At 44.1% G+C, this 20698-nt stretch overlaps 2 protein-coding genes and 1 long non-coding RNA gene across 3 annotated transcripts; all 3 read left to right on the forward strand.

Annotated features, from left to right (window-relative positions):
* Positions 1-715: 715 nt before the first annotated feature.
* Positions 716-2273, forward strand: LOC114452301 (cilia- and flagella-associated protein 20-like). Its single transcript, XM_028431549.1, has 6 exons — positions 716-799; positions 1386-1465; positions 1555-1666; positions 1749-1937; positions 2032-2145; positions 2240-2273. Exons 1-6 carry the CDS (start codon positions 716-718, stop codon positions 2243-2245), a joined length of 585 nt encoding a protein of 194 aa, XP_028287350.1. The 3' UTR covers positions 2246-2273.
* A 4802-nt stretch (positions 2274-7075) lies between these two features.
* LOC114452453 (uncharacterized) lies at positions 7076-7783 on the forward strand. Its single transcript, XR_003672264.1, has 3 exons — positions 7076-7117; positions 7342-7434; positions 7540-7783. It is a non-coding gene; the product is annotated as an uncharacterized LOC114452453 (long non-coding RNA).
* A 4096-nt stretch (positions 7784-11879) lies between these two features.
* On the forward strand, positions 11880-13409 carry LOC114451620 (cilia- and flagella-associated protein 20-like). The gene is made up of 6 exons (XM_028430383.1): positions 11880-11963; positions 12550-12629; positions 12719-12830; positions 12913-13101; positions 13196-13318; positions 13404-13409. The coding sequence occupies exons 1-6, from the start codon at positions 11880-11882 to the stop codon at positions 13407-13409; spliced, it is 594 nt and encodes a 197-aa protein (XP_028286184.1).
* Positions 13410-20698: the final 7289 nt, after the last annotated feature.

Raw genomic sequence — 20698 nt, forward strand, 5'->3', positions numbered from 1 at the left:
GCGCTGTAAGTTTGAATGTAGCTGTATAGTAATGCATCAGTCAAACGCATGGGTAAGCCCTGTAGCTAGCATGGTGTGGCACGAGAGTGTTATTTTGCGACCAAGTAGCCTTTTTAAAGTAGCGTTAGCATGTTAGCGTAGCTATCACTACATCGTGTAACTATGTTACGTGTGTACAATGTTTGAGAGGGATTGGCGCAGGAGTGCAATCCAAATTAAGGAGCGTGATGCTTGTGCGGCAGCAAACAGCTTGTGTTATGCATAAGATGCTCCACTTTCCGGAAGTAGCATGCCGCTAGCCGGATTCGCTAGCCACATTTGCGTTCACACCTGAGCCACATTTAAGCCAATCCGGCTAGATCCACCTCTCATGGGTGGATCTAGCCGGATTGAAATCAAACTGGATACTGCCGGATTCGAGGTGTTCACACTCAGAAAAAACACATCTGGATAGGCCCGAATCCTTTTATAATTATTTATTTATTTTATTTATAAATTATTTATAATTCTGATTAAAACAAACAAAACAGTGAAACTAAAATTAGGAAAAAAAATGGGTTTGCAGGTGAAGATAATTTACGAAAGACAAGTGCAGTACATAGTGGTTACCGTGGTTACAGTTGACACTAAACACAGTGCCTCTCTCTTTAGGGTTCTGTTCGTTGTGTAGCAACGATAAACTAAAACTCACAACAAGTGTGTGGTGATTTCAGAGATGTTTAAGAACACATTTCAGAGTGGATTTTTGTCCATTTTATACAGCATCGGCAGTAAACCACTGCAGATATGGGACAAAAAGGTAAAGGCTAACAGAATTAATGCTATTTACCAAAACTAGATAAGTTTCTTTACCTAATCGTGCTAATGTCAGCTAGCATTGTGCGTTTACGTGTTTATCGAAGAACAATTTGTATTTTTTTTTTTTCACTTCAGTTGTAATGTGTTTTGCGTCAGGTGCTCAAAATGTTTACTACACGTTGTGCGTGATAGCGCTTTTGCCCGTTAATAGTTGCAAAATAAGTGCATGAACATGAGCCAACTGGAAATTAATAGACGTGTGATGCTAATAAATGTGGAAATGTATACGTTACTCTGACAAAACCAGGTCTCAAAGATAAAATGTAGTCTTTTTAGTATTCGCCATTAACACAACTGCGTTTTCAAAAAAACGGATAAGACATATACACCAGTACAGGTAGTGTACCCTCTTCATTCTCAGTAGCCTAAATTTGTCCCAGGCATGTTAAACTCTGGGGGGTACAACATCCTCTGTACCGAAACTGCTGAATATGTAATGTGTAGAAAACTGAACAATGGTGGCAGCTCAGTTTTGCTCGTAAGAAATGCCTGGATTTCTTTATACAAAACAATACTCGTGTTCTCAGGTGAGAAATGGCCACATTAAGAGGGTTACGGATGCTGACATACACTCAGCAGTGTTGGAGGTTGTGGGAGCAAATGTCAGGTGAGTTTGCCTCATTCCTTATTCATTAATACTTTAAGGTTAGCTTATCCAGCCTTTCTAACCGTTGTCCAACCATCTACTCCCTACAGTACCACCTATATTACATGCCCTGCGGACCCCCAAAAAACACTGGGCATCAAACTTCCTTTTTTGGTAATGATCATTAAGAACCTGGAGAAGTATTTAACTTTTGAAGTTCAGGTATGAATATGTCTCACATCTTCTGTCACATAGTAAAACTTGGAATCATGCTTATCTGTATTCCTCTCTTCTCAACCATTAGGTGTTAGATGATAAAAATGTTCGCCGGCGTTTTCGGGCAAGTAACTATCAAAGCACTACACGAGTGAAGCCTTTTATCTGCACCATGCCCCTGAGGCTCGATGACGGCTGGAACCAGATTCAGTTCGACCTATCCGACTTTACCAGGAGAGCTTTTAGAACCAATTATACTGAGACACTGCGTGTACAGGTTAGTGATAGGACAATTCGATTATCTCTACAAAAAATGTTAAAGGTTGTATTTGTTTTCCCTTTTGCTTATATTTCACATATGTTCTTCTTAGATTCATGCCAACTGTTGTATAAGGAGGGTGTTTTTCTCAGACAGACTGTACTCTGTGGATGAGCTCCCAGCAGAATTTAAGCTCTACCAGCCTGTTCAGAACCAGAAGGCCAAGGTGAGAACAGTAGTAATAGTAGTGTTAGCATTTGTAGCAGTAGACAGAGAAATATTGCTCCTATGTTTGTCTAACAGTTGTGTGTTTCTTTCAGCAGTAGACCTTCTTCACCTGCGCTGTTGCCCCAGATGTGACGTGGAGTTCAGCTGTGAAACATTCTGTGTGTAGAAACACCTTTTGTGCTGACCTCTGCAAAATAAAGTTTTTTATGGAGTCATACTGAAGTATCTGTCAGTACACATTTTACTGGCAAATTCTGTTGTTGTTATTGAATTATATGTCCTCATGTCGCACTGGAAAGTTGAACACTGTTGACTTACCTTGTGGAAGAAGGAAGACAGGTGCACATCATGCTACCATGGCAACCCAGATACATCAATATTTAGGATCTGATGTAAACTGTAGCAGCACTGCTCCTTTTGAGAGGGTGGGGGGTGTGGCCAAGAAGAGAGAGGCTGAGGAGCAGGACCTGAGTGCACCTGTGTGAGTGTGTGGCAGCAGCAGGAGAGACTGGGAGCAGAGGACAGAGGGAGAAAAGCCAGAAAACAAAGTGCATAAGAAGAGGAGGTCAAAACCAACACCAACTGCCCAAAATCACCGCCACAGCATGGCTCAAAGACACAGGAGAGCAGGTGCAACAACCTAAGTGCTCTTCGACAATCAAAAAGGAAAGTAATAATGCAGTGGATGTGCAAGTGGAGTGGTGGTGGCTTTCTAGGACATGTGAGAAGACTTTGTGTTGCAGCCTGATCTCTCCTCACCTCTGTGATCTCCCTGACCCCCCCTTAGAACCTTAGTTTGGATTTCCTTTGACAGAGACTGCTGAAATTTTATTTTTATGGAACTGAATCTCTTGGTCCTGTTTGGACTCTCCCTTAGTTTATAATTTAATTTGGAGTCAGATTTTGACTTATTTACTTTATATTTGTTAAATTGAAAATAATGACTTGTTCACAGCATTTCTGAGTCCGTCTTTTTTGTTAAATTTGTTTGTAGTGTGGGGCTAAAAGGTAATCTAGTAACTTAAAAGTGACAAACTAAATTTTGTCTGGTGCCCAACTTAATTTGAATTTTGATAAGTTTCCTTTGGGCTCCCCGTAACGCTACAGAAATGGCGCCCAACGTGGGGCACGACAGTCATTCATTTTCATAAGTTCCTGCCTGATCAGGGGATCTTTATAATTATGTCTGATCCAGACCCAGTACAATCAAATTCAGTGTTTCAAGATACAGAGGCCCCTGAAGCAACTAATATTCACACCCCTATGCACATTTCTTCTGAAAGAGAGAACTTGCCAAGCCTCCCGACACACCCCTTAACGCCTCTTCAGTCCATAGTCAGACAAGCTGGACGCATGTTGATGAAGATTCTCAGTCATCCAGGTCATCATACGTAGAGAAGATTGAAGCAAGGCGTCTGGACTTGTAGAGTTTTCTAGAAGACGTTTCGCTGCTCATCCAAGCAGCTTCATCAGTTCTAACTGTTTGGTGGGGAAACATGGTTTATATGTGGTTACAGACCTATGTGGGTGGGTCTGGGTAAAAACTTACAAACAATAGCACTAAATGTTTCCATACTTACCTGTGATGTTCTGGCTGACTGGGCCAGGTGTGTCTAACGACTGGCTAACGACTATGAAACTGCCGGAGGGGGACTGATTGACAGCCCTTTGTTCTTACTGTGAGTATGTGTAAACTTCCTGGGAATGGATGGAATCACTGCATTGTATGTGGTAGAAAGATGATGTCTGAGGCCACCACCTCTGTTAAGGGAAGGTTTTTCCAGCTTAACATAGATGGCTTCCTTGACTCCTCTTTCATACCACCTTTCCTCCCTGTCTAAAATGTGAACGTTGTTGTCCTCAAAGGAGTGTCCTTTGTCTTTGAGGTGGAGGTGAACAGCTGAGTCTTGTCATGAGGAGGTGGCTCTCCTGTGCTGAGCCATTCTTCTGTGGAGTGGTTGTTTAGTGTCTCCAATGTACAGATCAGAGCATTCCTCACTGCACTGGACTGCATATATCACATTGCTGTGTTTCTCCCTGGGAATCTTATCCTTCGGGTGAACCAGTCTCTGTCTCAGTGTTGTCATAGGTTTGAAATGGACCGGGATATCATGGTTGTTGAAGATCCTGCGGAGTTTCTCTGATACTCCTGACACATATGGAATGGAGATGTTCTTTCTCCGCCTGGTGTTGTCCTTCTTCTTGTTGTTGGGGGGTCTTGTTTTTGTGGCTTTGATGAGTGCCCACTTCGGGTAGCCACATGTTTGCAGGGCCTTCCTGATGTGGTGTTGCTCCTTCTTCTTCCCCTCTGAGCTGGTGGGTACAGTTTGTGCTCTGTGCTGCAGGGTCCTGATGACTCCCAGTTTGTGTTCCAGTGGGTGGTGTGAATCAAACAACAGGTTCTGGTCCGTGTGTGTGGGTTTCCTGTACACTTCCACATTGAGGCTCCTGTCCTCCTCAATATGTACTGTGCAGTCCAAGAAGGCCAGATTGTTGTCCTTGGTGTCCTCGCGAGTGAACTTGATGTTGTTATCCACTGCGTTGATGTGTTCTGTGAACTGTTATATGCATGTGTGTGTGTGTGTTGACATGGAAGAGTTTTAGCCAGCAGAGTCTGTGTGTGTGTGTGTGTGTGTGTGTGTGTGTGCGCGCGTGTGTGTGTATGTGTATTTTCACTTTGAGTCCAATGGAAACTGATGACTGCATGTTGCCTTATTAAGCAATTTCACATTCACACACACACACACACACACTACACAACACATACATTAACACACACACGCCACACTGAATAACACACAATCCCAACACAATTACACAATCATGAATCATGCACCATGTTTAAGTCAAGCAGGCTGGCTGATTTTATAAACAGTACCAGTGGAATTAAAATGTTTTGTTGAAATCCAACAACAGTGTCAAGACTTTATTTGGGGAGGTAGACCCCTGAGCTGTGGGACTTTGCACCGTTTACCTGAAATAATTATCAACCTCATAACCCTCCAGTTACTGATTGTGGACTACAAATCTGCGCAAAAACAGATAACATCTTTAATGTAATTTCCCCAATAGATTAAGTGAAGTTACTTTGAGGTCCTTTCCTTTCATTATAGTGTTACTGCTGGTAACTTCAACAGTTAACCAGATGCCCGTAATTCTGCCTTTTACAGTTACCTGCTGTCATAACAGGTTTTATATGAGCAGCTGCTGGCTGGAGCAGAGAGATGCTGCTTAACCTCTCACCTTCGGCCACTATGAAAAACTACACATACAGTGCTGCTTGAAAGTTTGTTTTGAACCCTGAAGAATTTTCTATATGTCCAAAACATCAGACAATTCTTTTTTTTCTTCTTTTTTTTGATGCCAGCATTTTCCTCTGTGACGCTCACTAACCTGTGTGGTTGAGGCAGCATTGGTACTAAAACCTCTGACCATGTAGCTCCTCTGTATGACACAGAAACCCCTAAGCCAGGCAGTAAATAATACATACATAGCATGATGTACAAAAATAGCTTCCTGGATGGCTCGGGCTGCATAAGGCATTAGAAGCCTGGCAGATTGTACTTGTACATGTTTAACTAAATGTCCCTCATGGCATTTTGTGGGGAGTATGGGGTCTGTGGCACTTTGTTAAGGGCTGTCAGGTCCCTGTATGACGGGAGCAGGATTTTGGTTCACATTGCCGGTCAGTCAGACCTTTTCCCGGTGCATGTTGGACTCTGGCAGGGCTGCCCTTTGTCACCGGTTCTGTTCATAATTTTTATGGACAGAATTTCTAGGCGCAGCGAGGGACCGGAGGGGGTCTGGTTCGGGAACCACAGGATTTCATCTCTGCTTTTTGCAGATGATGTTGTCCTGTTGGCTTCATCGAGCCAGGACCTCCAGTGTGCACTGGGACGGTTTGCAGCCGAGTGTGAAGCGGCTGAGATGAGAATCAGCACCTCCATGTCTGAGGCCATGGTTCTCGACTGGAAAAAGGTGGCTTGTCCTCTCTGGGTGGGAGGAGAGATCCTGCCCCAAGTGGAGGAGATTGTGTATCCTGGGGTCTCGTTCACGAGTGAGGGAAAAATGGAGCGGGAGATTGACAGGCGAAACGGTGTGGCCTCCGCAGTAATGCGGTTGCTGTACGGGTCTGTCGTGGTGAAGAAGGAGCTGAGCCAAAAGGCGAAGCTCTCGATTTACCCATCAATCTACGTTCCTACCCTCATCTATGGTCATGAGCTAGGTAGTGACCAAAAGAATGAGATCACGAATACAAGCGGCCAAAATGAGTTTCTTTCGTAGGGTGACTGGGCGCTTCCTTTAGAGTGAGGGTGAGAAGCTCGGTCACCCGAGAGGAGCTCGGAGTAGAGCCGCTGCTCCTCCACATTGAGAGGAGTCAGCTGAGGTGGCTCGGGCATCTGTTTTAGATGCCTCCTGGACGCCTCCCTGGGGATGTGTTCTGGGCATGTCCCACTGGGAAAAGACCCCGGGGAAGACCCAGGACTTGGTGGAGGAACTATGTCTCATCGGCTGGCCTGGGAACGCCTCAAGATTCCCCCAGAAGAGCTGGAGGAAGTGTCCAGTGAGAGGGAAGTCTGGGTGTCCTTGCTTAGACTGCTGCCCCCGCGACCCGGCCCCGGATAAGCGGTAGAAGATAGATGGATGGATGGATGTTAAACTAAACTAAACAGACTGCTCTTCCATTCACCTTTAAGACTTTGGCATGGTAGCACAGGTTTATCCAGCAGTGCAGCATGTTTCCAAACAACTGCCTTATTAAATTAAATCTGTATTAAAGAGAAAGCTAAGCAGTGATTGGTGCTTGAGGCCCTCCACCCTGGCATCAACTTATCATTGTTCTGCGGCAGAAAATGTGGCATCCACCTCTCTTTGGTATGTGATTTGGTTTCATTCTTGTTCTTCCCCTGCAGGGAAAGTAGTACTACTGATACTGTCAACTGATCAGCCACACAGATTCAGCGAAGACAGTAGTATTATTATTATTATTATTATTATTAATAATAATTATTTGAAAGGGGGATGCCCTTCAAACTCAAAATTGTATGTTTTCAGCAATTCAGATCAAAACACTAAGCATCTGCTTTATTTTTTAATTTTTCCTATTAAAAATATATTACCAACCTTGTTACTGGTAAATAAGGATTTTATTAATCCTTGCTGTGACACTTGTTCATTGCTTTACTCTTTACAGACCTTTTTGCAGGATCCACTTCACAGAAAGAGACTTTCTGCTGTAAAAGAATTCCTCAAAGCCAAGCATCACAAGCCCAAGAGAAATACAATGGTAGGGCACAGGTCAGATCAGATTTATTGCAGACTAATTTGATTGTATAGTTCATAGCCTGATAGTTTATCTTACAAAAAGTATTCCTTTTATCCTTTATCACAGATGCATGCTAGAGATTTTGATTATCCTGAAGGATCGACAACAGATGAAAAAAAAGCCTTCAAAGAACAAACCCTTAAGGGTAATCCAGATGTCCTCTATTGTGACAGAAAAAAAAATCCGTCAATATGCAACCTGATTTTCTTTACCCGGTTTCAAGACAACTGGAGAGCTGTGATACATGATGAATATCCTTGGACCATTACCCATGTGCTGGAAGACAAAGTCCCTGATGAAAAGACAGAGCTCCCTGATGAAAAGGTCCCCCATATATATGCATATATCCCAAGGGAAAGATTGTGATTCAAGGTAAATTTGAAAACCTTCAAGAATTTGACCAGAACTTTAATATACTGAGAGAACAAATGGAAATGAGAACATTACAGAGACACGTCGATGACATAAGACTTGAAGATTCTGATTCTGAAACAGGAGATTAGCCTGCAAACAACAGAGGAGAGTAATATTTGTGAAGGAATTTTCAATATTCCTTCCTTAGAATGTTTCTTTACATATTTTCTTATGAGTGACTAGTCTTACTAGTCACCAGTGTGATATGAGCCATTGTATATGTCTGTAATATTGAATATTACAATATAAGCACAAATGAAAATGTCACGTCACCTGTTGTGCTGTGGCTGATGGGAGAGCATAGAATAAAAATGGCTACCAAGAAAAGCTCCTTGTGTCTCCCTTGCTTCCCACACCCTTTGTCAGTTAACCCTAAGTGAAGTAAGGTTAGTTAGAATAACCTCGTCTTTGGATGTTGTATATTGAAATGTAACAGTAGTTGTCTTATAATCACTGGTAAAAGTTTGGAACGGCCATCAGTGTGTGTAAAACAAACCGTATATGAATGCCATACATTGTAAAACAATTTTTCAATGGAATGTATTAAATTAGAAAACAATTCAGAAGCATGGAAAACATGTTAATCAGAGAGTTTCCTGGCTCCTTTCAGACCTCGGTTCTACACCAAAACCTCTTCTGAGGGCACCATAATGCTGTAATCTAATGGAAAGGTGGTTTTACATGGCACATACCAACAGCTAACCAACCAATAACCAACAGCTTGGTCTCAGCTAACAGAGGTAATTTCAAGGGAAGTTTGAGGACCTGAAAGCTAGAGTGGAGAGTGAGGAAGAAACATTACGACAACTGGATAAAGAAATGGCAGACTGGGTTTAGGCAGCAATGAGGAATAGAGTTAAACTGATCACTGAAAAAGTCTTTTCTGCTTTTGGTGTTTCATTTGTCATGATGTCACAGGAGTAGTGGTGCTGCCATACATCCATCCATCCATCCATTTTTGGAATCTCTTTGTCCTGTAGTACAAGGTCAAGGGGGCTGGAGCCTAGCTATCTCATATTTTATTAATTTATTCTCCTTGATCGAGTAAAATTAGCTCTGATACACTGAGTAGAGGTTAATTGGATTTGATCAGGAATGCAAAAAATGCAGAAAATTGATGGATTTTACTCATAGGGAGCTATTTGGTTTCAATCACTTTAACTTCCACCCTGTTTCTGCCCACTGCATTTTGCGCAGACATCCTCACTCTGCAAGAGCTGCAGTCATCCATCTTTCGACAGGTAAGACCATTGTATTGATGTAGAACTTTTTCGCTCAGGGGCCACATTGACTTTTAAAATTTTGCACACATATCAAACATAAACATAAAAAGGCATTACAGTGTTATTACTTACATGAACTTTTAGTGAGAACAGTGTTGCTGATCACCCATTTTTGCCAGTGCATCAAAGTCTGGTGTCAGTTTTGTTGTGGCAATTCTCAGAACAGATCTGAGGTGTTCATCACTCAACTGGGATCTGTGGGGTGCTTTGTTGGTGTTCATCACACTAAAAGTCTGTTCACACACATATGTAGAGCCAAACAATACCAACATCCTCTGTGCTATCTTCTGGATGTTTGGAAATTTTGCTGCACATCAATGAAGCATAAAACTCATCCAGTTTAACAGAGTTGAACTTCTCCTTCATGACAATGTCACATTGGAGATCAATCAGTTCCAACTGCAACTCTTCTGGTGCTGTTTCAGGATCTTGTGTGAAGGGACATGACACCAGCTGAAGTGAAGTGTCAATTTTTTCAAAATCAGATAACCGACGGCAGAATTCTCCATGCAGGTCATCCAGTGATTTCCTGTATTTTTTCACATGTCGAGGGGCCTCTTTCAGGGTCGCCAGTGTGGAGAAAGGAGTGAATGACTTGTTTGACATTTGTTTTGAGAATAAGGCGAGCTTGGTTTTGAAGGCTCTGACGTTTGTTTACATATCATGCACAAACTGGTCTTTCCCTTGTAGCTTTACATTCAGCTCGTTCATGTACATCAGTATGTCTACAGCAAACGCTAAATCACAAAGTCAATCTGTGTCACTGAGCTCAGGAAAATCGTCAGCTTTCTCAAGTAGCTCCAAAAATGAGATAATCTCCTGTTTGAGCTCCCACACTCGTTGACACACTTTCCCCAAACTTAACCAGCGAACATTGGAGTAGTAAAGCAAGTCCTGGTGATCGGCGTCAGTTTCGAATAAAGTTTACCGGTTTTACAACTGGCTTCACTACGTGGTCAAGCTGCAAAACAGATTTACACAGTGCTTCCTGGTGTATTATGCAGTGTAAGAAAACTACTTCCTGCTCAGGGTTGTCCTCTTTCACCTGGTCCTGGATTCTTTTGAGCAATCCGACATTTTTTCCAGTCAGATTTGGCGATCCATCTGTGGTAACGTTGACGAGCGTACTCCAAGGTAGCTTGTGCCTCTATCTCAAAATGGTCATTAATCCCTCTGATAAAAATTAAAAGCTGAGCGGTGTCCTTTATGTCATTACTTTCGTCCAGTGCCAAAGAATATAATGTAAATGACTCCGCTTGTTTGTTTAGCTTGCTAGCTAAATCTTCATCAAATAGCTCAACACGGCGAGTCACTGTCCTGCGTGATAAGCTTATTTTTTCAAATTTGTTCTTGCTCTCAGGACACAAAATAGCTGCTGCCTCTATCATGCACTCTCTGAGGAACTCTCCTTCGGAGAAAGGCTTACTGGTCTTTGCCAATTTGAATGCCAGTAAATAACTTGCCTTCGTGCTTGATTCTTGGATGGCAGTTTGTCGGGTAAAGGTGTTTTGCTGAGCCTGCAAACTAGCTGTCAATCTCTGTGCGATAGCTTCCCTTTCTTGGGTTGACTGGTTGTTAGCATAATTAGCATGCTTGGTTTCGCAACGGTTTCTTGACAAATAAGACATACAGCCTTTGACCGGACTTCAGTGAAAAAGTATTTAGTTGTCCATTCCTTATTAAACACTCGACACTCACTGTCGACTTTTCTTTTCTTTGGCCCACTCATTGCTTCAGATGGGTTCAGAACAGTAGCAGAGTAATAACAGAGAGCAGCCCAGGCACCTCAAAATCAAGTCAATGTATCGCTGCGCCTAATGCGCCACCTGGTGGAATGCCAGGTATTACAGGAAAAGGTCAAATGAATGTTGTCACAATTATGATATTTGATTTGAGCAATTCTGTTCCAATCTTTGGCGGGCCGCATGAAGAAGGCAAACGGGCCGTATGTGGCCCGCGGGCCGTAGTTTGCCCACCCCTGATTATTATTCACCGCGCTGTAAGTTTGAATGTAGCTGTATAGTAATGCATCAGTCAAACGCATGGGTAAGCCCTGTAGCTAGCATGGTGTGACACGAGAGTGTTATTTTGCGACCAAGTAGCCTTTTTAAAGTAGCGTTAGCATGTTAGCGTAGCTATCACTACATCGTGTAACTATGTTACGTGTGTACAATGTTTGAGAGGGATTGGAGCAGGAGTGCAATCCAAATTAAGGAGCGTGATGCTTGTGCGGCAGCAAACAGCTTGTGTTATGCATAAGATGCTCCACTTTCCGGAAGTAGCATGCCGCTAGCCGGATTCGCTAGCCACATTTGCGTTCACACCTGAGCCACATTTAAGCCAATCCGGCTAGATCCACCTCTCATGGGTGGATCTAGCCGGATTGAAATCAAACTGGATACTGCCGGATTCGAGGTGTTCACACTCAGAAAAAACACATCTGGATAGGCCCGAATCCTTTTATAATTATTTATTTATTTTATTTATAAATTATTTATAATTCTGATTAAAACAAACAAAACAGTGAAACTAAAATTAGAAAAAAAAATGGGTTTGCAGGTGAAGATAATTTACGAAAGACAAGTGCAGTACATAGTGGTTACCGTGGTTACAGTTGACACTAAACACAGTGCCTCTCTCTTTAGGGTTCTGTTCGTTGTGTAGCAACGATAAACTAAAACTCACAACAAGTGTGTGGTGATTTCAGAGATGTTTAAGAACACATTTCAGAGTGGATTTTTGTCCATTTTATACAGCATCGGCAGTAAACCACTGCAGATATGGGACAAAAAGGTAAAGGCTAACAGAATTAATGCTATTTACCAAAACTAGATAAGTTTCTTTACCTAATCGTGCTAATGTCAGCTAGCATTGTGCGTTTACGTGTTTATCGAAGAACAATTTGTATTTTTTTTTTTTCACTTCAGTTGTAATGTGTTTTGCGTCAGGTGCTCAAAATGTTTACTACAGGTTGTGCGTGATAGCGCTTTTGCCCGTTAATAGTTGCAAAATAAGTGCATGAACATGAGCCAACTGGAAATTAATAGACGTGTGATGCTAATAAATGTGGAAATGTATACGTTACTCTGACAAAACCAGGTCTCAAAGATAAAATGTAGTCTTTTTAGTATTCGCCATTAACACAACTGCGTTTTCAAAAAAACGGATAAGACATATACACCAGTACAGGTAGTGTACCCTCTTCATTCTCAGTAGCCTAAATTTGTCCCAGGCATGTTAAACTCTGGGGGGTACAACATCCTCTGTACTGAAACTGCTGAATATGTAATGTGTAGAAAACTGAACAATGGTGGCAGCTCAGTTTTGCTCGTAAGAAATGCCTGGATTTCTTTATACAAAACAATACTCGTGTTCTCAGGTGAGAAATGGCCACATTAAGAGGGTTACGGATGCTGACATACACTCAGCAGTGTTGGAGGTTGTGGGAGCAAATGTCAGGTGAGTTTGCCTCATTCCTTATTCATTAATACTTTAAGGTTAGCTTATCCAGCCTTTCTAACCGTTGTCCAACCATCTACTCCCTACAGTACCACCTATATTACATGCCCTGCGGACCCCCAAAAAACACTGGGCATCAAACTTCCTTTTTTGGTAATGATCATTAAGAACCTGGAGAAGTATTTAACTTTTGAAGTTCAGGTATGAATATGTCTCACATCTTCTGTCACATAGTAAAACTTGGAATCATGCTTATCTGTATTCCTCTCTTCTCAACCATTAGGTGTTAGATGATAAAAATGTTCGCCGGCGTTTTCGGGCAAGTAACTATCAAAGCACTACACAAGTGAAGCCTTTTATCTGCACCATGCCCCTGAGGCTCGATGACGGCTGGAACCAGATTCAGTTCGACCTATCCGACTTTACCAGGAGAGCTTTTAGAACCAATTATACTGAGACACTGCGTGTACAGGTTAGTGATAGGACAATTCGATTATCTCTACAAAAAATGTTAAAGGTTGTATTTGTTTTCCCTTTTGCTTATATTTCACATATGTTCTTCTTAGATTCATGCCAACTGTTGTATAAGGAGGGTGTTTTTCTCAGACAGACTGTACTCTGTGGATGAGCTCTCAGCAGAATTTAAGCTCTACCAGCCTGTTCAGAACCAGAAGGCCAAGGTGAGAACAGTAGTAATAGTAGTGTTAGCATTTGTAGCAGTAGACAGAGAAATATTGCTCCTATGTTTGTCTAACAGTTGTGTGTTTCTTTCAGCAGTAGACCTTCTTCACCTGCGCTGTTGCCCCAGATGTGACGTGGAGTTCAGCTGTGAAACATTCTGTGTGTAGAAACACCTTTTGTGCTGACCTCTGCAAAATAAAGTTTTTTATGGAGTCATACTGAAATCGTCAGTACACATTTTACTGGCAAATTCTGTTGTTGTTATTGAATTATATGTCCTCATGTCGCACTGGAAAGTTGAACACTGTTGACTTACCTTGTGGAAGAAGGAAGACAGGTGCACATCATGCTACCATGGCAACCCAGATACATCAATATTTAGGATCTGATGTAAACTGTAGCAGCACTGCTCCTTTTGAGAGGGTGGGGGGTGTGGCCAAGAAGAGAGGCTGAGGAGCAGGACCTGAGTGCACCTGTGTGAGTGTGTGGCAGCAGCAGGAGAGACTGGGAGCAGAGGACAGAGGGAGAAAAGCCAGAAAACAAAGTGCATAAGAAGAGGAGGTCAAAACCAACACCAACTGCCCAAAATCACCGCCACAGCATGGCTCAAAGACACAGGAGAGCAGGTGCAACAACCTAAGTGCTCTTCGACAATCAAAAAGGAAAGTAATAATGCAGTGGATGTGCAAGTGGAGTGGTGGTGGCTTTCTAGGACATGTGAGAAGACTTTGTGTTGCAGCCTGATCTCTCCTCACCTCTGTGATCTCCCTGACCCCCCCTTAGAACCTTAGTTTGGATTTCCTTTGACAGAGACTGCTGAAATTTTATTTTTATGGAACTGAATCTCTTGATCCTGTTTGGACTCTCCCTTAGTTTATAATTTAATTTGGAGTCAGATTTTGACTTATTTACTTTATATTTGTTAAATTGAAAATAATGACTTGTTCACAGCATTTCTGAGTCCGTCTTTTTTGTTAAATTTGTTTGTAGTGTGGGGCTAAAAGGTAATCTAGTAACTTAAAAGTGACAAACTAAATTTTGTCTGGTGCCCAACTTAATTTGAATTTTGATAAGTTTCCTTTGGGCTCCCCGTAACGCTACAGAAATGGCGCCCAACGTGGGGCACGACAGTCATTCATTTTCATAAGTTCCTGCCTGATCAGGGGATCTTTATAATTATGTCTGATCCAGACCAGTACAATCAAATTCAGTGTTTCAAGATACAGAGGCCCCTGAAGCAACTAATATTCACACCCCTATGCACATTTCTTCTGAAAGAGAGAACTTGCCAAGCCTCCCGACACACCCCTTAACGCCTCTTCAGTCCATAGTCAGACAAGCTGGACGCATGTTGATGAAGATTCTCAGTCATCCAGGTCATCATACGTAGAGAAGATTGAAGCAAGGCGTCTGGACTTGTAGAGTTTTCTAGAAGACGTTTCGCTGCTCATCCAAGCAGCTTCATCAGTTCTAACTGTTTGGTGGGGAAACATGGTTTATATGTGGTTACAGACCTATGTGGGTGGGTCTGGGTAAAACTTTAAAAAACTTACAAACAATAGCACTAAATGTTTCCATACTTACCTGTGATGTTCTGGCTGACTGGGCCAGGTGTGTCTAACGACTGGCTAACGACTATGAAACTGCCGGAGGGGGACTGGTTGACAGCCCTTTGTTCTTACTGTGAGTATGTGCAAACTTCCTGGGAATGGATGGAATCACTGCATTGTATGTGGTAGAAAGATGATGTCTGAGGCCACCACCTCTGTTAAGGGAAGGTTTTTCCAGCTTAACATAGATGGCTTCCTTGACTCCTCTTTCATACCACCTTTCCTCCCTGTCTAAAATGTGAACGTTGTTGTCCTCAAAGGAGTGTCCTTTGTCTTTGAGGTGGAGGTGAACAGCTGAGTCTTGTCCTGAGGAGGTGGCTCTCCTGTGCTGAGCCATTCTTCTGTGGAGTGGTTGTTTAGTTTCTCCAATGTACAGATCAGAGCATTCCTCACTGCACTGGACTGCATATATCACATTGCTGTGTTTCTCCCTGGGAATCTTATCCTTCGGGTGAACCAGTCTCTGTCTCAGTGTTGTCATAGGTTTGAAATGGACCGGGATGTCATGGTTGTTGAAGATCCTGCGGAGTTTCTCTGATACTCCTGACACATATGGAATGGAGATGTTCTTTCTCCGCCTGGTGTTGTCCTTCTTCTTGTTGTTGGGGGGTCTTGTTTTTGTGGCTTTGATGAGTGCCCACTTCGGGTAGCCACATGTTTGCAGGGCCTTCCTGATGTGGTGTTGCTCCTTCTTCTTCCCCTCTGAGCTGGTGGGTACAGTTTGTGCTCTGTGCTGCAGGGTCCTGATGACTCCCAGTTTGTGTTCCAGTGGGTGGTGTGAATCAAACAACAGGTACTGGTCCGTGTGTGTGGGTTTCCTGTACACTTCCACATTGAGGCTCCTGTCCTCCTCAATATGTACTGTGCAGTCCAAGAAGGCCAGATTGTTGTCCTTGGTGTCCTCGCGAGTGAACTTGATGTTGTTATCCACTGCGTTGATGTGTTCTGTGAACCGTTCCACTTCGTTGGTCTTGATTTTGACCCAGGTGTCATCCACATATCTAAACCAGTGGGTGGGGGTGGTTCCAGGATAGGAACTCAGGGCTCTTCTCTCCACTTCTTCCATGTAGAGGTTGGCCACAATAGGAGACACAGGTGATCCCATCGCACAGCCGTGCTTCTGTCTGTAAAAGTTCCCATTGTACTGGAAATAAGTGGTGGTCAGGCAGAGGTCCAGTAGGTCACAGATGTGGTCTGGTGTTAGGTTGGTTCTCTCCTTGAGTGTGCTGTCTTGTGTGAGGCAAGTCCTTACCATCTCTGTGGCTTCTGATGTAGGGATGCAGGTGAACAAGGAGGTGACATCAAATGAGACCATGGTGTCATCTGGGTCCATTTGGATCTTCTCCACCTTGTTCACAAAGTCCTGCGAGTTGTGAATGTGATGTGGTGTGTCACCTACCAGTGGTGTCAGGAGTTCAGCCAAGTGCTTAGCCACGTTGTATGTGACTGAGTTTGTGCTGCTGACGATGGGTCTGAGGGGGACTCCTTCCTTGTGTATCTTGGGGAGTCCATACAGGCGTGGAGTGGCTTCCCCAGGATACAGTCGAAAATAGAGCTTGCGGTTGATGATTTGGTCCTTCTCCAGTTTTTGTAGGTAGCTGACTAGTTTCTTCTTGTAGTTTCCGGTGGGGTCCCTCTTCAGTGTCTCATATGTGGCTGTGTCACTGAGGAGTTCTGTCACTTTGGCGTGGTAGTCCTGTGTGTTGAGCACCACTGTGCATCTTCCTTTGTCTGCTGATAAGATGGTGATGTCCCGGTCCTTTTGTAGTGCAATCAGGGCCTTCCTTTCATCACTGGAGAGGTTGGATGGCGGTGCTTTGGCAGTGGAGAGTGTGGCTGTGACCTTCAAGCGGAGTTGCTCAGCTTCTGTGTCTGTCAGGTTGTTGTTCTTGATGGCTGACTCTGTGGCTGTGATGAGGTCCACCACTGGAATCTGCTCTGGCGAGATGGCAAAGTTGAGTCCTTTGGCCAACACGTCTTTTTCCGGCTGGCTCAGTTGTCTGTCTGAAAGGTTCTTTACCCATTTGTCCTGGGTGTCCTGCTGTGGCAGTGAGTGGTCTTCCCTCCTCCATGTGTGAAGGTTAGCTGCATTTTTAACAGAGAAAACAGTTTTCAACTTATGGAATTTGCGTTTTTGTCGTTCCTTACCCCTTCCTTATAGGTTTAGATATGTGGATGACACCTGGGTCAAAATCAAGACCAACGAAGTGGAACGGTTCACAGAACACATCAACGCAGTGGATAACAACATCAAGTTCACTCGCGAGGACACCAAGGACAACAATCTGGCCTTCTTGGACTGCACAGTACATATTGAGGAGGACAGGAGCCTCAATGTGGAAGTGTACAGGAAACCCACACACACGGACCAGTACCTGTTGTTTGATTCACACCACCCACTGGAACACAAACTGGGAGTCATCAGGACCCTGCAGCACAGAGCACAAACTGTACCCACCAGCTCAGAGGGGAAGAAGAAGGAGCAACACCACATCAGGAAGGCCCTGCAAACATGTGGCTACCCGAAGTGGGCACTCATCAAAGCCACAAAAACAAGACCCCCCAACAACAAGAAGAAGGACAACACCAGGCGGAGAAAGAACATCTCCATTCCATATGTGTCAGGAGTATCAGAGAAACTCCGCAGGATCTTCAACAACCATGACATCCCGGTCCATTTCAAACCTATGACAACACTGAGACAGAGACTGGTTCACCCGAAGGATAAGATTCCCAGGGAGAAACACAGCAATGTGATATATGCAGTCCAGTGCAGTGAGGAATGCTCTGATCTGTACATTGGAGAAACTAAACAACCACTCCACAGAAGAATGGCTCAGCACAGGAGAGCCACCTCCTCAGGACAAGACTCAGCTGTTCACCTCCACCTCAAAGACAAAGGACACTCCTTTGAGGACAACAACGTTCACATTTTAGACAGGGAGGAAAGGTGGTATGAAAGAGGAGTCAAGGAAGCCATCTATGTTAAGCTGGAAAAACCTTCCCTTAACAGAGGTGGTGGCCTCAGACATCATCTTTCTACCACATACGATGCAGTGATTCCATCCATTCCCAGGAAGTTTGCACATACTCACAGTAAGAACAAAGGGCTGTCAACCAGTCCCCCTCCGGCAGTTTCATAGTCGTTAGCCAGTCGTTAGACACACCTGGCCCAGTCAGCCAGAACATCACAGGTAAGTATGGAAACATTTAGTGCTATTGTTTGTAAGTTTTTTAAAGTTTTACCCAGACCCACCCACATAGGTCTGTAACCACATATAAACCATGTTTCCCCACCAAACAGTTAGAACTGATGAAGCTGCTTGGATGAGCAGCGAAACGTCTTCTAGAAAACTCTACAAGTCCAGACGCCTTGCTTCAATCTTCTCTACGTATGATGACCTGGATGACTGAGAATCTTCATCAACATGTTTCCTGTACACTTCCACATTGAGGCTCCTGTCCTCCTCAATATGTACTGTGCAGTCCAAGAAGGCCAGATTGTTGTCCTTGGTGTCCTCGCGAGTGAACTTGATGTTGTTATCCACTGCGTTGATGTGTTCTGTGAACTGTTCCACTTCGTTGGTCTTGATTTTGACCCAGGTGTCATCCACATATCTAAACCTATAAGGAAGGGGTAAGGAACGACAAAAACGCAAATTCCATAAGTTGAAAACTGTTTTCTCTGTTAAAAATGCAGCTAACCTTCACACATGGAGGAGGGAAGACCACTCACTGCCACAGCAGGACACCCAGGACAAATGGGTAAAGAACCCTTCAGACAGACAACTGAGCCAGCCGGAAAAAGACGTGTTGGCCAAAGGACTCAACTTTGCCATCTCGCCAGAGCAGATTCCAGTGGTGGACCTCATCACAGCCACAGAGTCAGCCATCAAGAACACCTGACAGACACAGAAGCTGAGCAACTCCGCTTGAAGGTCACAGCCACACTCTCCACTGCTAAAGCACCGCCATCCAACCTCTCCAGTGATGAAAGGAAGGCCCTGATTGCACTACAAAAGGACCGGGACATCACCATCTTATCAGCAGACAAAGGAAGATGCACAGTGGTGCTCAACACACAGGACTACCACGCCAAAGTGACAGAACTCCTCAGTGACACAGCCACACATGAGACACTGAAGAGGGACCCCACCGGAAACTACAAGAAGAAACTAGTCAGCTACCTACAAAAACTGGAGAAGGACCAAATCATTAACCGCAAGCTCTATTTTCGACTGTATCCTGGGGAAGCCACTCCACGCCTGTATGGACTCCCCAAGATACACAAGGAAGGAGTCCCCCTCAGACCCATCGTCAGCAGCACAAACTCAGTCACATACAATGTGGCTAAGCACTTGGCTGAACTCCTGACACCACTGGTAGGTGACACACCACATCACATTCACAACTCGCAGGACTTTGTGAACAAGGTGGAGAAGATCCAAATGGACCCAGATGACACCATGGTCTCATTTGATGTCACCTCCTTGTTCACCTGCATCCCTACATCAGAAGCCACAGAGATGGTAAGGACTTGCCTCACACAAGACAGCACACTCAAGGAGAGAACCAACCTAACGCCAGACCACATCTGTGACCTGCTGGACCTCTGCCTGACCACCACTTATTTCCAGTACAATGGGAACTTTTACAGACAGAAGCACGGCTGTGCGATGGGATCACCTGTGTCTCCTATTGTGGCCAACCTCTACATGGAAGAAGTGGAGAGAAGAGCCCTGAGTTCCTATCCTGGAACCACCCCCACCCACTGGTTTAGATATGTGGATGACACCAAATCAAGTCAAAATCAAGACCAACGAAGTGGAACAGTTCACAGAACACATCAACGCAGTGGATAACAACATCAAGTTCACTCGCGAGGACACCAAGGACAACAATCTGGCCTTCTTGGACTGCACAGTACATATTGAGGAGGACAGGAGCCTCAATCTGGAAGTGTACAGGAAACCCACACACACGGACCAGTACCTGTTGTTTGATTCACACCACCCACTGGAACACAAACTGGGAGTCATCAGGACCCTGCAGCACAGAGCACAAACTGTACCCACCAGCTCAGAGGGGAAGAAGAAGGAGCAACACCACATCAGGAAGGCCCTGCAAACATGTGGCTACCCGAAGTGGGCACTCATCAAAGCCACAAAAACAAGACCCCCCAACAACAAGAAGAAGGACAACACCAGGCGGAGAAAGAACATCTCCATTCCATATGTGTCAGGAGTATCAGAGAAACTCCGCAGGATCTTCAACAACCATGACATCCCGGTCCATTTCAAACCTATGACAACACTGAGACAGAGACTGGTTCACCCGAAGGATAAGATTCCCAGGGAGAAACACAGCAATGTGATATATGCAGTCCAGTGCAGTGAGGAATGCTCTGATCTGTACATTGGAGAAACTAAACAACCACTCCACAGAAGAATGGCTCAGCACAGGAGAGCCACCTCCTCATGACAAGACTCAGCTGTTCACCTCCACCTCAAAGACAAAGGACACTCCTTTGAGGACAACAACGTTCACATTTTAGACAGGGAGGAAAGGTGGTATGAAAGAGGAGTCAAGGAAGCCATCTATGTTAAGCTGGAAAAACCTTCCCTTAACAGAGGTGGTGGCCTCAGACATCATCTTTCTACCACATACAATGCAGTGATTCCATCCATTCCCAGGAAGTTTGCACATACTCACAGTAAGAACAAAGGGCTGTCAATCAGTCCCCCTCTGGCAGTTTCATAGTCGTTAGCCAGTCGTTAG

Source organism: Parambassis ranga, chromosome 19 (assembly GCF_900634625.1).
Source record: "Parambassis ranga chromosome 19, fParRan2.1, whole genome shotgun sequence".
Taxonomy (NCBI): domain Eukaryota; kingdom Metazoa; phylum Chordata; class Actinopteri; family Ambassidae; genus Parambassis; species Parambassis ranga.